The following is a 19946-nucleotide window of genomic DNA, read 5'->3' as shown; positions in this document are numbered from 1 at the left end:
TATCCTCCAGCTGCAACAGTGTGATACCCTAAGGAGCTCTTGTGAGGGCGGTCCCTAAATACAAAGCTAGCTCAGTTAAAGTGCTACCTTACTCATCAGAGAGCTAGACCATAACCCTCCTCCCCTCTAGCATCTCTCTTAGAACTAGAATTATTCAAGATTTCTGGCAAGAAAATTAAGGTCACTGGCCAGGTTCCAAGTTACAGGTTTCTGCCTCCCTGTTTCCTTCCCATTCAGCCTGGCTGTCTTTGTTACTCATTCCTTAAGAACGGAAATCCGTTTCCTGCTTTCATTTTTCTCTCTCTGGTTCAAAATCTCTTTTTTTCCCCCAAATCATTCCGAGAGTGGCAAGTTTCTGCCATGTGCTCTCAGGCTTTGTTGTGCCTCCGGCCTGGGAGATGAGGTTCTAGCTGCAAGTCAGTATCTGGGTGCCTGCTTGTCTGGGACTCTAATTAGGCACTGCTGGCCCTCAGACAAGTCATCATGGGCACCTCAGCCTTCATCTACTCAGCCCCATTACTTAGGTTATTGTCACTTTCAGCCCCTCCTGGCTTCAGAAGGAAGGTCTGTAAGGGAAAGAATGAGGGCTGGAGTGCTTGTACAGCGGGTAGGGTGTTTGCTTTACATTGTCGACTGGTTTTCCATTCCTGGCATCCTACATGGTCCCCCAAGCCAGCCATGAGCAATTCCTGAGTGCAGAACTAGGAGTAACCCCTGAGTACCGTCGAGTGTAGCCTCCAAACTAACAAGCAAAAACAAACTAGAAGGGGAAGGAATGAATGAGTGAACAGCTTCCTACCTGGCCTTCTTGTTCTCCTGTTGAGGGAGAAAGAAATGGAGACAGCCAGTCTGAAGAATTCCAGAATCCAGGAGAGGTGGTAGAGGGAAGGTTCCCAGTGTAATATGCAGGTCCTATTTGGACTCTTTGGGGATTTGAGGAGGGTGAGATGTAGAAGGTCACAGGACTGGGAAAGGGCATGGGTAAGGGACCAGAATTAGAACTGAACCCTAAAAAGAGGGTATTCATTAGGGCAATTGGGCAGGGATAAACTGGCTTTACTTTGGAATGATCCACAGGGGAGGCCCCCAGAGGCTTCCTCAGTCAGCAAAACACTTCTGGAGAACTTAAAAATGTGGGTTGCGGGCCCGGAGAGATAGCACAGCGGCGTTTGCCTTGCAAGCAGCCGATCCTGGACCAAAGGTGGTTGGTTCGAATCCTGGTGTTCCATATGGTCCGCCGTGTCTGCCAGGAGCTATTTCTGAGCAGACAGCAAGGAGTAACCCCTGAGCACCGCCGGGTGTGACCCAAAAACCAAAAAAAATGTGGGTTGCTTAAATGGTGGCAAATAGGAAGGCTGAGTTTCTTCCATTTTTGTGCCACACCCAGCTGTGCTCAGGGCTTACTCCTGGCTCTGTGTTGAGGGATTAATACTTGAGGAACTCAGAGGACCAGGGATCAAATTAGGGCTAGGCACATGCAAGGCAAACACACCTTACTCATAGTCCTATCTCTCCAGATAAAGGGCCAAGATTTCTGTGGCTTTCTTTTACTGTCCCCTTCACACTCACCCCAAAGAAGACACATTGGCCCCCATAACAAACAAAAAGAAGACACATAAAGAAGTCAAAACCAAGTGGACTAGGTGGTTGAGAAGTTTATTTTGGGAAGGAGAATTGATCAGATTTGTTCTTCCAGGGGAAGGGTATTTTCAAACAATACTGAAGGGCACAGGGAAAGGTGGAGGTCTGGAGAGAGGGGAGGGGCTACAGCCAGACAAAATGGCAACGCACGATCACTGGCACTACCAACGTCACAGACATAGCAGAGGGTGGTGCAGGAGAGGGACTTCCAAATACCCCAGAACTGGGCTGGGGATACAGAAGTAAGGGAGGAGGCAAGGAAAGAAGGAGAGGGGTGGGCAGGCTCTCCCTAGATCTGTTGCTCTGTCCTCTAATGAATTAAGCTGTCCTGTCTCTGAAGTGGGCAAGGGCATGTGTGGGTTGTTCTTGTCTCTGGACCCTAGCCCTAATATTCAAAGCCATGCCTCTGGGCTCTTTCTGGGCTAACTTAGTCCCAGGTTCAGCCAGCACTGAGATGAACTCAATCACAATCAAATCCATCCTGAAACTTCTGAGTCTTTTCACCCCCACTACCAAATCCACCACCTTGAATTGGGACAGAGGAAGCCCCACTTGGAGGTGCACAGGGAACCATTAAGTGATAGGGATCAAACCTGGCACTCTTGCCTGTAAAACACATCACCGCCTCTTTGACCACCTCCCTGACACAGACCTGCCCTCTTTAAAACATTTTCTTCAGGATTTCTTTTTCTCATTTTTGGGGGACCACACCTGGCAGTACTTCTAGCTTACTCCTAGCTCTTCACTCAGGAAATCACTCTTGTTGGTGCTCAGGGGACTATATGGGATGCCGGGGATAGAACCCAGGTTAGCTGCATGCAAGGCAATTACCCTATTCATTCCAGCCCCTCTTCCGGATTTCATGCAGGATGAATTACCCCATCTGAGAAGGTCATGGGCATTCCCTTGCTGAGCCCTACCCCATCTAGAACCCTGACTACAACCTTAGCCAAACTTGATCGGTTTGAAAATGGTCCTGCTTGCAAATCAAACTCAATTCTCCAAAGATTCCAAGCCACACCCGTTTCATAGATGCTGGTCCCTATTCACTTTGGTCCTCACTAAAAAACCTCACCCACAGCCTAATTCAAGCCCTACCACATCTAGAACCAAGCTTCAGTCTCCTTCTGAACCATATGACCAGGCCCCAAGTTACAACTCTTCCAGAGAGCCCCATTCTCTGAGGCCCAATTACTATTTCATTCAACTACCCCCTCTTAGAATCAGATCCTGAGTCTCCTATTCAAGAATGCTCCAGGGCACCTCCATTTCATTAAACTCTAACTCCACTATGTCCAGAGCCCAGCCCACTCTATCACTAGTTCCCTCTACTTCCAAGATTACCTTGGGTCTCAAGACTCTCAATCTTTGCCTTTCTTTGCATTTCAGAGTTAAATTCCTTCTCATGGCCCCTGTTTAGGCATTGCAAGAATCAAGGCTAGAGTTTGAAGGATGTAGAGTCTCAAGCCAGGCCTTCCCTCACATACCTCAGGTCTGTTCCCTCCATGTAACTCTTTCAGTCTCCCAATCTCAGGACTCAGGGCCAGGGAACAGAGAGGGGCCAGAGAGTGAAAGGGAAAAGTTAGGGATAAGAAGAGAGGGTTTCACACAAGATCAATTCTTAATGCATGAAGGGAATGGAGTGGGAGCAGGGTGGAGACAGATAAATAGATATTTATATATCTTATATATAAACAGCAAACACAGTTAAGGACCTCCTGGCTTGAGGGATAGAGACCTAGGGTATAGGGGTAAGAAGGGAGGGCAGGCCTTCTCCTGAGCTCTTGCCTACCCATGGGGTCCTCCAGGGCTGAATTGTCCTGTGGAGACAAAAGACAGAAAGGAGAGGGGGATCCAGACCCATGTGGTCCCCATAGGAACCAGGACCTAGGCTTCCAGTCAGGCTCTGCTTGGCATATATTGTTTTCCTTCTTCCTTCACTCACAGTCCTGAGTCAGCTTATTCTAGCTTCCCCTACATCTCCCTCCTGCAGTAGATACCATGTAAAAAACTTAGGGTTCTCTCTTCTCTTAACCAATAAAGTCAATTATTAGGTGCTGTGCTAGTAGTCAGTGATCAATTCAACGAAGCTAAAGAAAGATCCATTTCTTGGTATAGTGTGGGAACAAGGAACTTGAAACAAGGAATAGGATGTTAAAGTGAGTTAGCTGGTAGTATGTGAAAGGATAAGAAGTGAAATGGATACCCCTTGGCCCAAAGTATGGCTGGGGTGATGAATGAGAAATATTGTAGGTGGGTAAGTAGGGTAGTCAGAGATTACTTTATTGGAGAAAGTGACACTGGCATAAAGGCTTCAGGAGATGAGCACACGGACCAGAAAGATCAATGTTGTGGTGTAGGAGAGAGCATTCGAGGCAGTGGAAGCAGCCAGTGCAGAAGGCAAGAATGGGGCTATGTCTACTTGGACAGAATTACCAAGTCAGTGGGGACCAAGTAAAGTGAGCAAATGAGAGGCAATGGGGGGGGGGGCGGTCAGAAGGTAGGTTAAGGGGGTCACCTAGTATCTTGTGGGTTAGGTTGTGAGGAATTTAGCTTGGATTCTGGATGTGGACTAAGTCATGGGAAGATTTTGAACAAAGAATAAACTTAAGAGTATTCTATATTGTTTTATATTATGCTGTTGTAAAATAACAGGACCTTTTATTTATTTATTTATTTAGGTTTTGGGCCACACAAGGCGGTGTTCAGGGGTTACTCCTGGCTCTGTGCTCAGAAACAACATCTGGTGGGGCTTGGGGGATCATATGGGGTTTCAGAGATTGAACCTGGGTTGGCGATTGCAAGGCAAGTGCCCTATGCACTTCACTATTGCTTTAGCCCTTAAGAGAACTTTTTTTTTGTTTTTTGTTTTTTTGGGCCACACCCATTTGATGCTCAGGGGTTACTCCTGGCTAAGTGCTCAGAAACTGCCCCTGGCTTGGGGGGACCATATGGGATGCCGGGGGATCGAACCGTGGTCCTTCCTTGGCTAGCGCTTGCAAGGCAGACACCTTACCTCTAGCGCCACCTCACCGGCCCCAAGAGAACTTATTTTATTTTATATTATTATTTCTTTTTTGGTTTTTGGGTCATACTCAGTGGCGCTCAGGGGTTACTCCTGGCTCTGAACTCAGAAGTCGCTCCTGGCAGGTTTGGGGGACCATATGGGATGCCAGGATTTGAACTGGGGTCTGTCCTTGTTGCCTGCGTGCAAGGCAAAGGCCTTACTGCTGTGCTATTGCTCCAGCCCCGAGGACTTATTTTAGACAAGGAAATGTTTTCTCTATTTTGAGGGGAGGTGAGAGCTTGGCCATAACTAGCAGTGCTTGGGAACTACTCCTAGCCCCATCTCTATTCATTGAGTCTCTCTCTGGAGTGCTTGGGGGACCATGCAGTGCTAGGCAAGAAATTGGGGTTAGCTGGTCCCATGCAAGGAAAGCACTTTAACCTGCCCCCTTAACCCCTGTACTATCTCTGGCTCTCAGAGAAAATTTTAAAATTAAAAAAATTTAAGGTTTCAAAGAATTGTTTGGGGGCTGGGGATTGGAGTGATAGCACAGTGGGAAGGGCATTTGCCTTGCACATGGCCAACCCAGGTTCGATCTATAGTATCTCATATGGACCCTGAGCCTACTAGGAGTAATTCCTGAGCACAGCGCCAGTAGAAACTCCTGAGCACCGCTGAGTGTGGCCCCAAAACAAAAAATTTTGTTTGGGGAAACTATACCTCATAGTGCTCTGGGCTACTCCTGGCTCCTGCTCAACAGCTGCCCAGCAGCACTCTGAGGACCATATCTACTGTCGTGGACCTAACTGGGATTGGCTTTGTGCAAGGCAAGTGCCTTAACCTGTATATTATCTCTTTGGACCCAATGTCTCTTAACATTAGTAGTCATGCTTTAAGTGATATGTACACACATGAATGAGTCTTGATCATATCTCCTAAATGTAGTAGAAGAGGCAGTCAATAAACATAGAAAATAAAAATTACAGACTGTGACAAGAAAAGCACCAGATACTATGAGAGACTTAAGGAAGAGGACTTGTTTTAGACAATGTAGTTAGGAACACCCACTAAGTAAAATGATAAAAATGAGCTTTCTAGAAAAGGTTATCACAGGGTATCAGAGTGTATGAGAAGGGAAGGGGAGCAATATTTTAGGGGGGAAACCAGGGGCAAGGTCTGAGGTTGGACTAGACTTGGCCTTGGAGGTGGTCAGTATGGCTGGAGAAAAGTGATCTCTGGGAAATGATAGGAGGTGAGTGGTCCAAGATGTGTGGAGTATGGTTAGATTACATATGACCTTGTGGGCCGTATCCACATTGTCACTTGGAGCATGACTACTAATGTTAAGAGAGATGTATTGGGTCCAAAGAGATAATACACAGGTTAAAGCACTGGCCCTGAACGAGGCCAATCCCAATTAGGTCTGAGGCGCAGGGTTTATTCCTGACTCTGTGCTCAGGGGATCACTCTTGGTGGGGATTAAGGGATCTATGAGCTGCGTGCAAGACAAGCACCCTTCTTGCTTTACTTTCTCCAGGGCTAAAAACATGGACTTTGATTCTGATCAGAGTTCATGAGTACCAGAAGGGCTATGAGCTAATTTAGGGTTTAAGAGGATCCCCCCAGAGCAGAATGGGAATGGCAATTTGAAAGAATAAAGAGGCCCAGGGGAGACTAGGTAAAAAGGATGATGCCTGTATATTTCTGAAGGTACAGCCAACAATTGGTGGTGATACATTGTTTTGAATTCGATGAGATACCTAAGTAACTCCTCTCTGCACTTTCTATTCTGGCCAAGAGCCAAAACCTCTCTCTATCCATATGTTGTCGCCTTGTCGTTTTTGCTCCCTCTATAGATATCTACCTCTTTTCTAGTCGTATCTGAGTCCCCATCAGATAAGAAGGAAAATTTCACTCTCTTCCTCTCAGTTTTTGGATTACACCTGTCAGTGTTCAGGGGCTTTTACTGGCTCTACACTTAGGAATGAAGATTGAATTCAGATAGACTGTGTGCAAGGCAAGCACCCTATCTGTTGTACCCGCTTGTGCTCATGGCTTACTACAGACATTGTGCTCAGGGAGACATATGTGGTGCTGAGATCCCTCACTTCTCATGTCTCTTCCAGGCCAGTAAGCCTGGGCAGTGCTTCAGCCCCACCTCTCTTCCTAGGCAGAAATTTCACACACTCCCTCTCTATCTTAAGAGGTGGGAAAAGGCGGCAGATCTGGCACTTCATCTGTTTTGCAGAGCTTGACATAAGCCCATTTACCCTCACCACCTGTTAGTAGTATCATACTTTACGAGCTAATCAAGCACATCTAAGATCCATCTCCTCTCCTTTTTTGTGGCTCTAATGCTCCACTCAGCACGTACTTCACTAGGGAAGTTCTCCAAATAGTGCCCCCCCCTTTTTGCTGCTAATCCCTTTTTATTGGTTTCTCTGCCAGCTTCTCCCCCCTTATTTTCCAGAGCTGCAAGTTAACATCTCTCCTAGTGGCTCTTTATTCTGCCCATCTTTGAGCACTCCAGCTCTTCATTCATTGGCTTGTTTCCCCTTTCTTGTAGCTCCGCCTACCTATTGTCCTTCAAACTCCCAACTTTAGTTTGTCCTGCTCCCTGCTTGCCATTTTATCCGGATGCTTATTGGTTTATAGGTCATCCCTCCCTCTTTTATTTCACCCTTGTTGGTGCACCGCCTGCCCGTCACTCACCTGACTACATCTGATTGGAGAAGGAGGTGGGCGCTCCTTGAGGACCGTAGCCCTGCTGCCCATAGTCTCCCTGAGGCCTGTAGCCACCGCCACTGCCAGCTGCAGACTGCCCGTAGTCGGGCTGGTAGCCGCCCTGGGGCCCGTAGGAGTCCTGGGGCCCATACCCACCAGGGCCTTGCCCGTAGCCCGCCTCTTCGTAGGCATCCCCAGGCGCAGGTTGCTTTTCAGGGGCACTGGGAGGTGCGCGCAGGAATGGGGCAGCCCAGCCTGTCTCCTTGAACACGAACCACAGGTTGCCCACCCAGAGCACGAGGTTCAGGAAGCCGAACACCTGCGGGGAGACAAAGCCTGGGTGCCTGTTCCGTACCCGTTGCCCTTATGTTCCACCGGAGGAACACTGGATGCATATTTCCCCGAGCTTGGGGGATTCCGAACTCCTTACCCTCTGAGCCCCTGCTTATGAACATGCAGGACTGAAACATCACCTTGGGGCCAAGGGAACTGGTGAGGAGTGTTGGAATTCCCAGAATGTTTATTTTCTATGATATATATGCAATATGCAGATTATACATTATATATTATATATATTATACATAGATTACTCCTGGCTATCTGTGGCTATCTGCTAAGAAATAGCTCCTGGCAGGCACAGGGGACCATATGGGACGCCGGGATTCGAACCAACCACCTTAGGTCCTGGATCAGCTGCTTGCAAGGCAAATGCTGCTGTGCTATATCTCTGGCCCCACAAATGTAAATTTCTTTCTTTTTTTTTTCGGGCCACACCGTTTGATGCTCAGGGATTACTCCTGGCTAAGCGCTCAGAAATCGTCCCTGGCTTGGGGGGACCATATGGGACGCCAGGGGATCGAACCGCGGTCCTTCCTTGGCTAGAGCTTGCAAGGCAGACACCTTACCTCTAGCGCCACCTCGCCGGCCCCCTATTGGTTTTCAATTTACACACTTCAATAGACCTAAGAAGTTAAGGTACTAGGTTTTAGGAAGCTGAGGGGAGATTTGAGGTCAGTCTGACTTGGCCAGTAGGGGGAGTCACTTCGTTATGTACAAAGGGAAACTGAAGCACCTAGGATACTGAATTAGTTGCCAAGGATTCCGGAGCCTGCACCTCTCCAAAAACGAACTGAACAGCATTTCTCACCTTCTCCTCTTGGGGCAGTGTATGTTGTCGCAGTGCTACTTCATCCTTCAAGAGTCTGTTGTCAGCATGCCTTCTCTAAAGAGCCCTCTGAGTTTCCCTCTGATTTCTCTTCGCATTCTATTCCTCCATCACTGCTCACACTAGATTGTATATTTTCAAGCCCCCTTCCGCAGCTGGCCTAGCAACCCAACCACTTCCCAGGGCTTACCACTGAGGTGTTGAGGCCAGAGGTCACAGGGTCCCTCAGCTCCTTGCAGGTAGTCCCTGCCTGGCGGCAGATAACCATCTCCTTGATAATGTTCTCTGGATCAGTGGCCATCTTCACATCTGACAACCCCTTGGCCCATGCTGATGAGCTAACCAGCCACATGAAGGCGAACACAGCTGTGGCCAGGAAGTCCTAGGGCAGGCAGAGAACAAGACAATGGCACCATGAAAGCTGCTTCTTGCTGGGATGTGGGACTCCTCAGACTACTGCCTTTCGTGACAGAGGGCTCCAGAAGAGTCTAAGTCGCCCCTAATATTTTTTCTTTTGTGGTTCTGGGGCCATAGACAGCAATGTTCAGGGGCTAATCCCTGTTAGTCAGGGAACTATGCAATGCTGGGGTTTTAATTAGGTTTCCCATATGCAAGGCTTGTACTCCAGACCATTAAGCTATCTCCCAAACCTCCCCTACCTTTTCTTTTCTTGTTTCTTTGGGTGTTTGGGCCATATACATTGGTGCCCAGGGCTTACTCCTTGGCTCTGTGTTTAGAGATCGCTCCTGGAAGGGCTCAGGGGACCATATGCAGTGCCAAAGCTTGAACCTGGCTCAGCCACGTCCGAGGCAAGTGCCTTAACTCTGTAGTATCTCTCTGCTCCCTTCCCCTAACTTCTCCTTTTCTTCTTTGAATTTTTGACCAAAAAATCCAATGGTGCTCATGAATTAATCCTGACTCCATGCTCTGAGATCACTCCTGGCAAGTCAGGGACCTTATGGGGTGCCAAGGATCAAACCCAGGCCAGCCACACACAAGGCAAGTGCCCTACTCGCTATTCTATCTCTCCAGCACTAGCTCCTAACTTTTCAACTACCATTTCAAAGCCCCTCACACTTTCATGTGTCCCCTTCTTTTGGGCTTGTGTATGTGACAGGACAGAGAGGATATGGGATTGTGATTGTGATTTGTAAGTGTAGGTGTGGCCAATTCTGTGAGTGGGTATGTTTGAATTTGTGAAAAGCAACATGTCTTTGCTTTCCTCTGAATGAATGTGGAAATGTGTGTCATTTCATGTCTGGGACAGGGGATTACAAGTTCAGCTGTGTAGGAATAAAGGAGAATCTGTGTGGCCTGAGGACAAACATGATGAGCCCACTCAATCCATGATCTCCTTTCTTTGATCTGCTCTTTGGCGTTAGGTTTCCATCTATAGGCTTATCTGGGTCTGACTGAAAATGTTAGGGTCTGATTTGGTGTCCCTGTTGCTCATAGCAGCAGCAGCAATGTGGGATTGTTATGGCAAAGTCCTGGCTAGAACTTAGGGATTTGGTTAGGGGGAGATGGGCCACATCTGGCAATGCTCAGGACATATTCCTGGCTCTACACTAAGAAATCACTTCTTGAAGGTTCAGGAGATCCTATGTAGTGTCAGGAATCAAACCCAGGTCAGTTGCCTGTAAGGCAAGTACCCTATTCACTGCACTGTCTTTTGACTGGGATTTGGGTATGGTTGAGGGACAAGAAAGGATTTCCAAGGTTCTGGGGCCTCTTGCACACATGCAATCATACTAATTGTATTTATGGAAATGCAGGATCCTACATGCAAAGCTGAACAATAGGGAGAGGAAACAGAGCTTCCCAGGAGAGGGGCTGGTAGGGGCCCTAGGGCCCGTTGTAGCTGATGGAAATGTTCTATCAGGCTGGTAGCTTCATGCATGAATCAAGTTTGGGAAGGGTGCTCACCATCATAGGCCCTTTGTTGTTCTCTCGGTACTTGTTCTGCAGAAAGATGTAGGTGGCCAGAGCCCCCATGGAGTAAAGGAAAGCAAACACAGCCACGGTGACAAAGAATTCTGCTGATGATGAGTAGTCGCCTACCAGGAAGACTTTGGTAGTGCCTCCTCGGCAGTTGGGTGCATCAAAGTACACTTGGTGCAGTCTGTAGAGAAAGGAAGTAGGTGTGGCCCAGAGTCTACAGTACCTTTCCCTCTGTCTAGTTATGGGCCCCCAAGATTCTGAGACCCCTCAAGAACCCTGGAAGAGGAAGCCATACCCATTTATAGAGAACCTAGTGTGTCCCCATACTGATTCAATGATTGCTTGCAGCAGTGTTCTGTTGACAGACCTTCATTTCTCATCCTCTCACCTCCTTCTGGCCCTTGGACCTCTCTTGGCTTTGCTTTTTGGTTTTGGGGCTACACTATCTCATCAGCCCTATTTTGATTTCTTGGTTTGTTTGTAGAGTCAGTCACCATCTCACTTCAGGATCTTTACAACGGAATACTTTTCCTACTCTATCACCTTGAAGCTTTTGCCGTAGGAATCTTTTCAGTGAGGCCTTCTCTGACATTTCTGTTTATTTAATTTAATTTATTTAAGTTTTGGGAGCCATACCTGGTAGTGCTCAATATTTATGACTTATTCCTTTTTTCTGTTTTTGTTTTTGGGTCACACCCGGTGGTGTTCAGGGGTTACTCCTGGCTCTGTGCTCAGAAATCACTTCTGGCAGGCTCGGGGGACCAAACCCTGGTCAGCCACGTGCAAGGCAAGTGCTTTGCCTGTAGTATAGTTGCTCTGGCCCATGACATCATAGTTTAAAGTGAAATTGAGGGCAGAAGAGAGTTCAATAAGCTGAGTGCATAATTTTTTTGGGGGGCTCACACCTGGCAGCACTCAGGGGTTACTCCTGACTCTGTACTCAGAAATCACTCCTGTCATGCTCGGGGGACCATGTGAAATGCTGGAGATTGAACCCGGTCAGCCACATGCAAGGCAAATGCCCTATCTGTTGTGCTATCGCTCTGGCCTAACACAAATTATTATTATTATTATTATTATTATTATTATTATTATTATTATTATTATTATTATTATTATAGCCATAGTTGTAGCAGCAACAGCAGCAGCAGCAGCAGTAATCCAGCTTAATTCCTGACTGTGCACACAGGATCACTACTGGTGTGTCTCAGATGAACAGATGAGGTACTGAGGACTGAATAAATTGCTGGTTGCATGCAAGGCTAGCACCCTATCTGCTGTATGATATCCCCAGTCCCAGTGACCCCCCAATTAAATTAAAATAGATTAAACAGAATCATTCTCTCCCAGCACTTTTTTTGGTCACACCCAATGCTTTTCAGGGCTTACTCCTGACTCTGCACTGAGAAATTATTCTTAGTGGTGCTCAGGGGAGTCTATTTGGTACTGGAAATTGAATTTAATTCAGATGTGTGCAAGGCCAGCACCCTACCCACTGTATAATTGCTTGGCCCTTCTTCTTAGCACTCTTTTTTTTGGGGGGGGGCACATCCAGTGAGGCTCAGAGGTTACTCCTGGCTATGCACTCAGAAATCGCTCCTGGCCTGGGGAACTAGATTAGCTCAGGCAAGGAAGATGCCTTATGACGTTCGTCACCGCTCCGACCTCATTCTTAGCACTCTTATATTCCTTTCCTTGCTCCATTTGGTGGGGGTTATTTAGTCCACATCTAGCTTTTTGGAGGACTACTCCCAGCTTGGGGTTCACTCCCAGCAGTGCATGAGGGACCATGAGGAGCCAATAATAGAACCTAGTCCTCTTGCATGCAAAGTATGTGCTCTTGCACTGAACATCTCTCTGGCCCCTATTTGCTCCTTTTTGTCTGGTTCATCCGGTTTCAAAAGTTGCATTTTCCTTTTGACCATTAAGTTGTTTTTGTGCTTAGAGCTATATCCTTCGAGCCTGGGACAGAACTGCATTTGGTAGGTGTTGATGAGATATTTATAAAATAAATTATAAAGAGATGGGGAACCAGTGGAATAAAGTGCATTCACTTGCTTGAAGTCACCCAGCTCTTGAGGGAATGGGAGAGTTGGAATCTGAAACTTAAGTTCTCTTTAAACAGTGCCTACCAAAGTGGGTGATACAAGTCCCCCTCCTAGGGTGGCACTGAAATTATGGGGGGACAGTAGTAGGCTAATACACAATTCCTGATAAGTAATTGCTTTCTTGCCTTAAGAATGGCAATTTCAGGGCCCGGAGAGATAGCACAGCGGTGTTTGCCTTGCAAGCAGCTGATCCAGGACCAAAGGTGGTTGGTTCGAATCCCGGTGTCCCATATGGTCCCCGTGCCTGCCAGGAGCTATTTCTGAGCAGACAGCCAGGAGTAACCCCTGAGCACCACCGGGTGTGGCCCAAAAATAAAAAAAAAAGAACGGCAATTTCGGGGCCAGCGAGGTGGTGCTAGAGGTAAGGTGTCTGCCTTGCAAGTGCTAGCCAAGGAAAGATCGCAACCACGGTTCGATCCCCCGGCATCCCATATGATCCCCCAAGCCAGGGGCAATTTCTGAGCGCTTAGCCAGGAGTAACTCCTGAGCATCAAACGAGTATGGCCTGAAAAACCAAAAAAAAAAAAAGGCAATTTCTTTCTTTTCGGTTTTGGGATGCACCAGGCTGTTTGGGGCTTACTCTTGGTAGGCTGGAGGGACATATGTGGTACCACAGATTGAACCAGGTTTGGGCATGTGTAAGGCAAGTGCCTTACCTTTTGTATTATTATTTTTTTTTTGGTTTTTGGGCCACACCCGTTTGACGCTCAGGGGTTACTCCTGGCTATGCGCTCAGAAATCACCTCTGGCTTGGGGGGACCATATGGGACACCGGGGGATCGAACCGAGGTCCGTCCTACGCTAGCGCTTGCAAGGCAGACACCTTACCTCTAGCACCACCTTCCCGGCCCACCTTTTGTATTATTTATCAAGCTCAAAAAGGGCAATTTCTAGCAGGGTGCTGAGTGATTATCTTTTCTGAAAAGGGGGTGCTGGTCAAATAACCTTAGGAAACTCTGCTCCACATAGTGTGGACTCTTGTTCTCAGCCACCTCTGGTCTTTGAGAAGAAATATGTGGAGAATTACACTGTCCAACAGCTACAATATAGGAGTAGAAAGAGGGACAGAAGGGCGGAAGGATCAGCTGAGGTTCAGGTGTTTTGGTGGTTCATAAAGAGAAAATGTGCATGTGGAAAGGAGCTGGAAAAGGGTCCCAGAGCGCTGGTCTCAAGTTGAGAGATAGAAAGCAGTGAGAGAACACAGTGCCTGTGTTCTTCGGTAGCAATGGACACAAAGGGAAGGAAGGGCCTTAGCCTTCCAGTCAGCTCCTAAGAATTTTATCTCATCCCCTGCACCTGCAACTGCAGTTCCCCAGGGCACCCCATAATACCTATTTTGCAGATGAGCTTGGGAAGATGAAGTTACTGCCCAAGGCAGTGCAACCACTAAAAACTGGAGTTTGGAGTTGAGTTTGGAGTTTTCTAGTGAATTGGTTGGGTAGAGGGGGTATATGCTAAGAGGAAATGAAGGTTGGGGGAGGTGCTATCTGAATAGTGGGAGGGTTGTTTAGGAGGACCTAGGACACAGATTCCCATTCCCTAAAAGATTTTTGCCTAAAGAGCAGAGCCTCTGAACCCAAGATACTAAGACTGGCAGCCTCCAAAAGAGATGATGTTTTAGTAGATTTTGGGGTGCTGCTCTGAGCAGACACCTAGCAGCAAACTACCTCTCTTTCCCCTTTCTTCTCTTGTCTGTGAATTGATGGTATCTGCACCCCATTCCCACTCCTGAGACTTCATTCTCTTCCCCCTTAACCCTAAAGGAACTCCTGAGTCTACTTTCCCCTTAGTATTCTAACCTCTCTATTTTCAACTCTATCCCTGCTCTCACTTTAGAATCCCTTAAACTTATTTATTTTTTGTTTGGGGGCTACAACCTGTGGTGGCAGTGTTCACGGGTTACTCCTGGCTGCTCACTCAGGAATCATTACTGGCAGGCTCAGGGGCCCATATGAGATGCCAAAGATTGAACCTGGGTTGGCCACATGCAAGGCAAGTACTTTACCCACTGTACTATCTCTCCATCCACTTATACTTACTTTAAAAAAAGTTATTTTGGGGGTCCTAAGTGATAGTACAGCAAGTAAAACACTTGCCTTGTATATAGCCAACCTAGATTTGATCCCTGACATCCCATATGCCTCCCCCAAACCTACCAAGAATAATTCCTGAGTGCAGAGCCAGAAATATCCCTAGAGTACTACCAGGTCCAAACAATTTACATTCTAGGAAGCACTGACTGTGTGACTTTTTCAACAATCAATTCACTAAAAGCTCCTCAGAAGCCTGTGAAGTGGAAATTATTTTCCTCTCTTACAGAGACAAGGGAATGGAGTGCTTGAACTGTGATGTAATTTGTCTGGATAATAGAGAAACAATCAGAAATCTCACTTGAAATTGTTCCTGTGGGATTCTGCATCCTCCACCCCATCCCAAGAAGTAAGCAAGGATCTCCATGAAGGCAGCAACCTTGTCTAGTTCACTGTCATGAACCTAGTACCACACATGGTGCCAGGCACACAGGAAGGGCTCAACCAATAATCCAGCGGTGCAATTGGGTTTAATCATTGAGTGTTGTTAGGTATCATCTCCTCATTATTCTCAATCATAAAAGCTACATGAAGTTCCCTTCTTTACATTTCTTCTAGTTGTCTATAATCCTCTTTTTTTTATTTTGTCTTGTTTTGTTTTGTTTTGTTTTGGAGCCACACCCATTGATGCTCAGGGGTTATTCCTGGCTATGCACTCAGAAATTGCTCCTGGCTTTGGGAACCATATGGGATGCTGGGGGATGGAACCGCAGTCTGTCCTAGGTTAGCTCTTGCAAGGCAGATGCCCTACCACTTGTGCCACCATTCCAACCCCTAAAATCCTGTTTTGGGTTTTTGGGTCACATTCGGCTGTACTCAGGGGTTCTCTTGGCTCTACACTCAGAAATTGCTCTTGGCAGGCTCGGGGGACCATATGGGATGCCGGGATTCTAACCACCATCCTTTTGCATGCAAGGCAAATGCCCTACCTCCATGCTATCTCACCGGGCCCTATTATCCTATTTCTTAATTTATTTGTTAAGTGTTGGCTCCTAGAGGGGATGGCTGTTGGTATGTATTTGCACTGCTATATCACCATTCATTTGAGCACTGCCTTGCATAAAATAGGTTCTATTATTTTTAAAGTATATGCATTGGGGTCGGAGAGATAATACAGGAGGTAGAGAGCTTGTCTTGCATGCGGCCAACCTGGGTTCCATCCCTGGCAGCCCATATGGTTTCATGAGTCTGCCAGGAATAACTTCTGAGTGTAGAGCTATGAGTAACCACTAATCACCACTGAGTGTGACCTCAAAGCAAAAAAAAAAGTAAAGTGTACATAGCAGATACAAATTAAATATTGGAAACATCAATCAAGCACTTACTGTGTTAAGTCTAGATATATATTTTTATATATCTTTAAGTATATTTTGCTTTGTATCTTTTGTTTTATGTATTCTTTTTATAATTAATGTGTATTTCTACATCCGTCCATTTATGAGGCAGAACAAGATGATTCAGTTATGTGATTCTGTTGGAAACCAAAAAAACTGGGAGGAGTCTGTCTCCAGGCTATATATATATATTATATATAAGGAAGGAGGGCTGATGTATCTTTTGTTTTAGTGACATACCTGGCTGTACTCAGGACTTACTCCTGGCTCTGTTTTCAAGAATAATTATTGGCAGCCCTTGGAGGAACCTATATTGTGCTGGTGAACAAACCAGGCTCATATGCATGTTTGGCAAGTGGCTTATCTCCCTGCCCCTAGAATCTTATTTTTTTCCTTTTTCCCCCTCCCCTTCATATAACATAGCCAGAGGCAACTGAATTTCCCTGTTTTAATCGCCACATGTTCTAGAAGTCTAAATCAGTGCCAGGCATGAGTAGGTACTTCAAGCCTATGCTTTGGCCTAAATGGGTATGGTTTCCTGAGGTGGTTGGACCAGAGCCACGGGGTGGGGGTAGAAGGGGCATTGATGGTGCCGCCCCCTCCCAGCTCTATTGGGATTCCTCAGGGGATAGGGTTGGGGTAGTATCACACCTGAAAGGGTATTCAAATTCCACCTTGATGTTGAGGTCACTCTCAGTCTTGTTGGCACACTCCACGCTCAGCTGGAGTTTCCCACTGTAACTGCCACATGTGGCAAAGGCGAAGATGGCAAAGACCTTGGGTAGGAGGAATGCAGGTGGCCACGGTGAGCCTATGTGTACATGGGAGGAGGTACCCTCCTCTGGACAGATTGGGGTCCAGCACAGGCAGCAGCAGATGGATGGGTTCCCCCGCCCACCTGCAATCCTTAATCAGGGCTCATCTAAGTCCAAGGACAAGATGATTACAGGGGTGTGACTGTCTCTTCTTCCAGTGTTTCTCTGTCTTTACTGTTCCATGTTTTCACCCCTGTCTTCTCTCTTTGTACGTCTCAGTCTTTCTCTGGCTAGCTCTGGATTTCTTGTATGTCTCTGCTTCTTTTTTTCTCTGGGTGTCTGTCTCTGTTTATAGTGTATTTTGGTTTTTGAAATGTCTGTCTTTTGATTTGTCTGTCTCTGTCCTCTTTCTCTTTCTCTTTCTCTACCTCTCTCTCTCTCTCTCTCTCTCTCTCTCTCCTCTCTCTCTCTCTCACACACACACATCTATTTCATTGTTTCTCTGTATTCCTGTCTCTGTCCACATTTTCTTTGCCTCAACGATTTTTCTGGCTGGGCATTTCACCTCCCTTCCAGCCCCTTCCAGCCAGTTTTAGGCTCCACCCCCACCCCCACACACATCCGTTCTCACCTCAGGAGAGGAGGCAGGTCCATCCCAATCTTCTACTTTCACAACAGAGGTACCCTTTATCACAGCCCATCCATTCTCTGGCTGCAACCCCCAGAGGATTCAACTCCCAGGGACTTCCTCCATTTGTATCCTCCCATCCGTCAATCCCTACCCCTACTCCACCCTTGCTCTTCCAGACTCCACCATCTTACCTCCCCTGCCCCACAGACCAGACCACACTCACCCATTGCAGCACTTTCACGAAGCCAAGGGGCTCCTTGACCACTCGGAACTGACCCCCAGCCACCAACTGAAGAGAAAAAAAATGGTGGGCTTGGGGGAGATGGAGATGAGGGGCAAGTTCCCCAAGCTATAACCCCAGGGAATAGGTAGGGCATGTGACCTCAGGGTGACTGGTGGAGAGAGGGTGAGAAGGAGAAAGTGACATTTTGTGGAAGGTGTGGGCATAGCTAGCTCTGGCAGGAGACTCATATGTGTGTGTGTGTCTGTGTGTGTGTGTGTGTGTGTGTGTGGCACGCGAGTATGTGGATAAACTAGTGGAGATCTGGGGATCTGGTGAGACAGAGTCAGAGGGGTGAGGGGCAGGGTAAATTTGATGGTTTGCATTGTTTAGGTTGGGGGAGAAGGTTGAACACAGTAAAGGTGAGTCAAATGCCCAAGGTGATGGGGTAGAAGCGAGAACATCCACGAGGTGGGCGAAGAAAGTGAAGATGAGTCATAATGGGAAGCGATGGGCTGCTTAGGGGGAGGGGGTCTGCAGCAGGAAAGGTGAGTCAGATGGCGCGGGGGGGTCTGCAGTGACGGTGATGGAGAGGGGTTGGCACTGGAGGTGAGGTTCCGAGCTGTTAAGGAAGAGTGACATGGCAGAGAGAGAGTCTGGGCTGCCTAAGATGGGGGAGGGCTAGGGCATGGCTCCCGGTCTGCTCCGGTGGAAGGGGTTTGGGAAAGGCAAAATCAGATCGTCTCTTTTTAGGTCGAAGGGATAGCCGTCCCTTGGGGTATACCGGCTCTGTTTGGGAGGGGCAGGTGCCATCCCTCCCGCATTAGCCCCCACACCTTCTGTCGCTCTATTTCCCAGTTCCGCCGCAGCACCCCCATCTTCGTTCCACTCTCCCCTCCCTTCCCGTTTACCCAGCTCCCCGACTTCCAAGACCCCTGTGTCTCTCTTCACAGTGGCAGCCAGAAATCGGGCTGCGAGCCGCGCCTGCTGCGGCAGGAAGGATGGCCTTCGCTGCGGCAAAGGGCGCATCTATTCCCCACCTCCCTTTTCCTTCCCCCTGCTGCCGTCGACCCCCGCCCCAGCCCGAGAAGCGGGGCCTCCGCTACCCGGACCCTGGCTACCACCTCCTACATACAGAGGGTTAGCCGCTGCAGCGCTGCAGGGGCGGCCGGCCAGCGGCGGGCTCTATCCGCGGTGCTGGAATGCGTACCTGATTCACCACGTCCATGTCTGCCAGCAGCAGCAGCAGCAATGCGGGGCGGGGTGGTGGTGGTGGTGGGAGGCGCCTGCTAGCAAGGGCGTGCGCAGGGCGCGGTGGGGGCGACGAGCGATCGTTGGAACAGCCCAGGCGCTGCAGCTCCACCTCCTCGAACCTCCCCTGCCGCCCCTCTTCGCTTGCATTTGCGCACTCTGGACCTTACTTACCTAAGGCCCTGCCATCGCCTTTGTGACTCTGAGGCGGCTGCCTGGAGATAGCCCAGGACACGTATCCTCCCTGAAAACAGCTAGCTTTCAGCCGACATTTTTGTGAGCCTGGCATTTTTTGCCAGGTCCTTTACCGAGTTTGTTGAATATGTTCACTGATTTAGACCTTACAGCAACCGTATGGTTTGTTAGTGCACTGCTTATATCTGAACACTCCCTTGAGAGGGTCAGTGAGTTGCTCAAGGTTGCCCAGCTAAAATATTGACAGTACTCAAAAGACTCTGCGATTTTTTAACCACATTGGGTGATGCCTAGGGGTAACTCCTGATTCTGTACTAGGGCTGAGAGAACCCTATGAGATGCTGGGAATTAAACCTGGTTGGCTGCATGCATGTTCATTATCCAATGAATAATCTCTCTGGCACCAAAGCCTCGTCATTTTTTAAACAAAATTTTATTATTGATATTCTATTTTATACAATACTATTATTAATGGTTTTTCATGCACATAATTCCAACACCATATCCATCACCAGTGTACCCACTATCTTCCCCAAGAAACCCAACATCCCTCTCTCCCAAACTCTTCAACCACCCCAATTCAATTGTGCAGAAATCACTATCATCATTAATGTAGCATGCTTATTAATTTTATGTACTAATTAGGGATCCTCTCTCTCTCTCTCTCTTTTTTTTTTTTTTGGTTTTTGGGCCACACCCGGTGGTGCTCAGGGGTTACTCCTGGCTGTCTGCTCAGAAATAGCTCCTGGCAGGCACGGGGGACCATATGGGACACCAGGATTCGAACCAACCACCTTTGGTTCTGGATCGGCTGCTTGCAAGGCAAATGCCGCTGTGCTATCTCTCCGGGCCCAGGGACCCTCTCTTAATGTGACTACCCTTTC

At 47.8% G+C, this 19946-nt stretch overlaps 1 protein-coding gene across 1 annotated transcript; it reads right to left on the bottom strand.

Moving 5' to 3' along the window:
* Positions 1-1640: 1640 nt before the first annotated feature.
* SYP (synaptophysin) lies at positions 1641-18907 on the bottom strand. Its single transcript, XM_049767323.1, has 7 exons — positions 18827-18907; positions 17620-17685; positions 16662-16786; positions 10464-10659; positions 8728-8919; positions 7361-7691; positions 1641-3461 (listed from the first exon to the last, which is right to left on the bottom strand). Exons 1-6 carry the CDS (start codon positions 18842-18844, stop codon positions 7365-7367), a joined length of 924 nt encoding a protein of 307 aa, XP_049623280.1. The 5' UTR covers positions 18845-18907; the 3' UTR covers positions 1641-3461; positions 7361-7364.
* Positions 18908-19946: the final 1039 nt, after the last annotated feature.

Source organism: Suncus etruscus, chromosome X, assembly GCF_024139225.1.
Source record: "Suncus etruscus isolate mSunEtr1 chromosome X, mSunEtr1.pri.cur, whole genome shotgun sequence".
In the NCBI taxonomy this organism is placed as follows: Eukaryota; Metazoa; Chordata; class Mammalia; order Eulipotyphla; family Soricidae; genus Suncus; species Suncus etruscus.
Note: the sequence above shows the minus strand (reverse complement) of the source record. Positions and strands in the feature narration are given on the sequence as shown.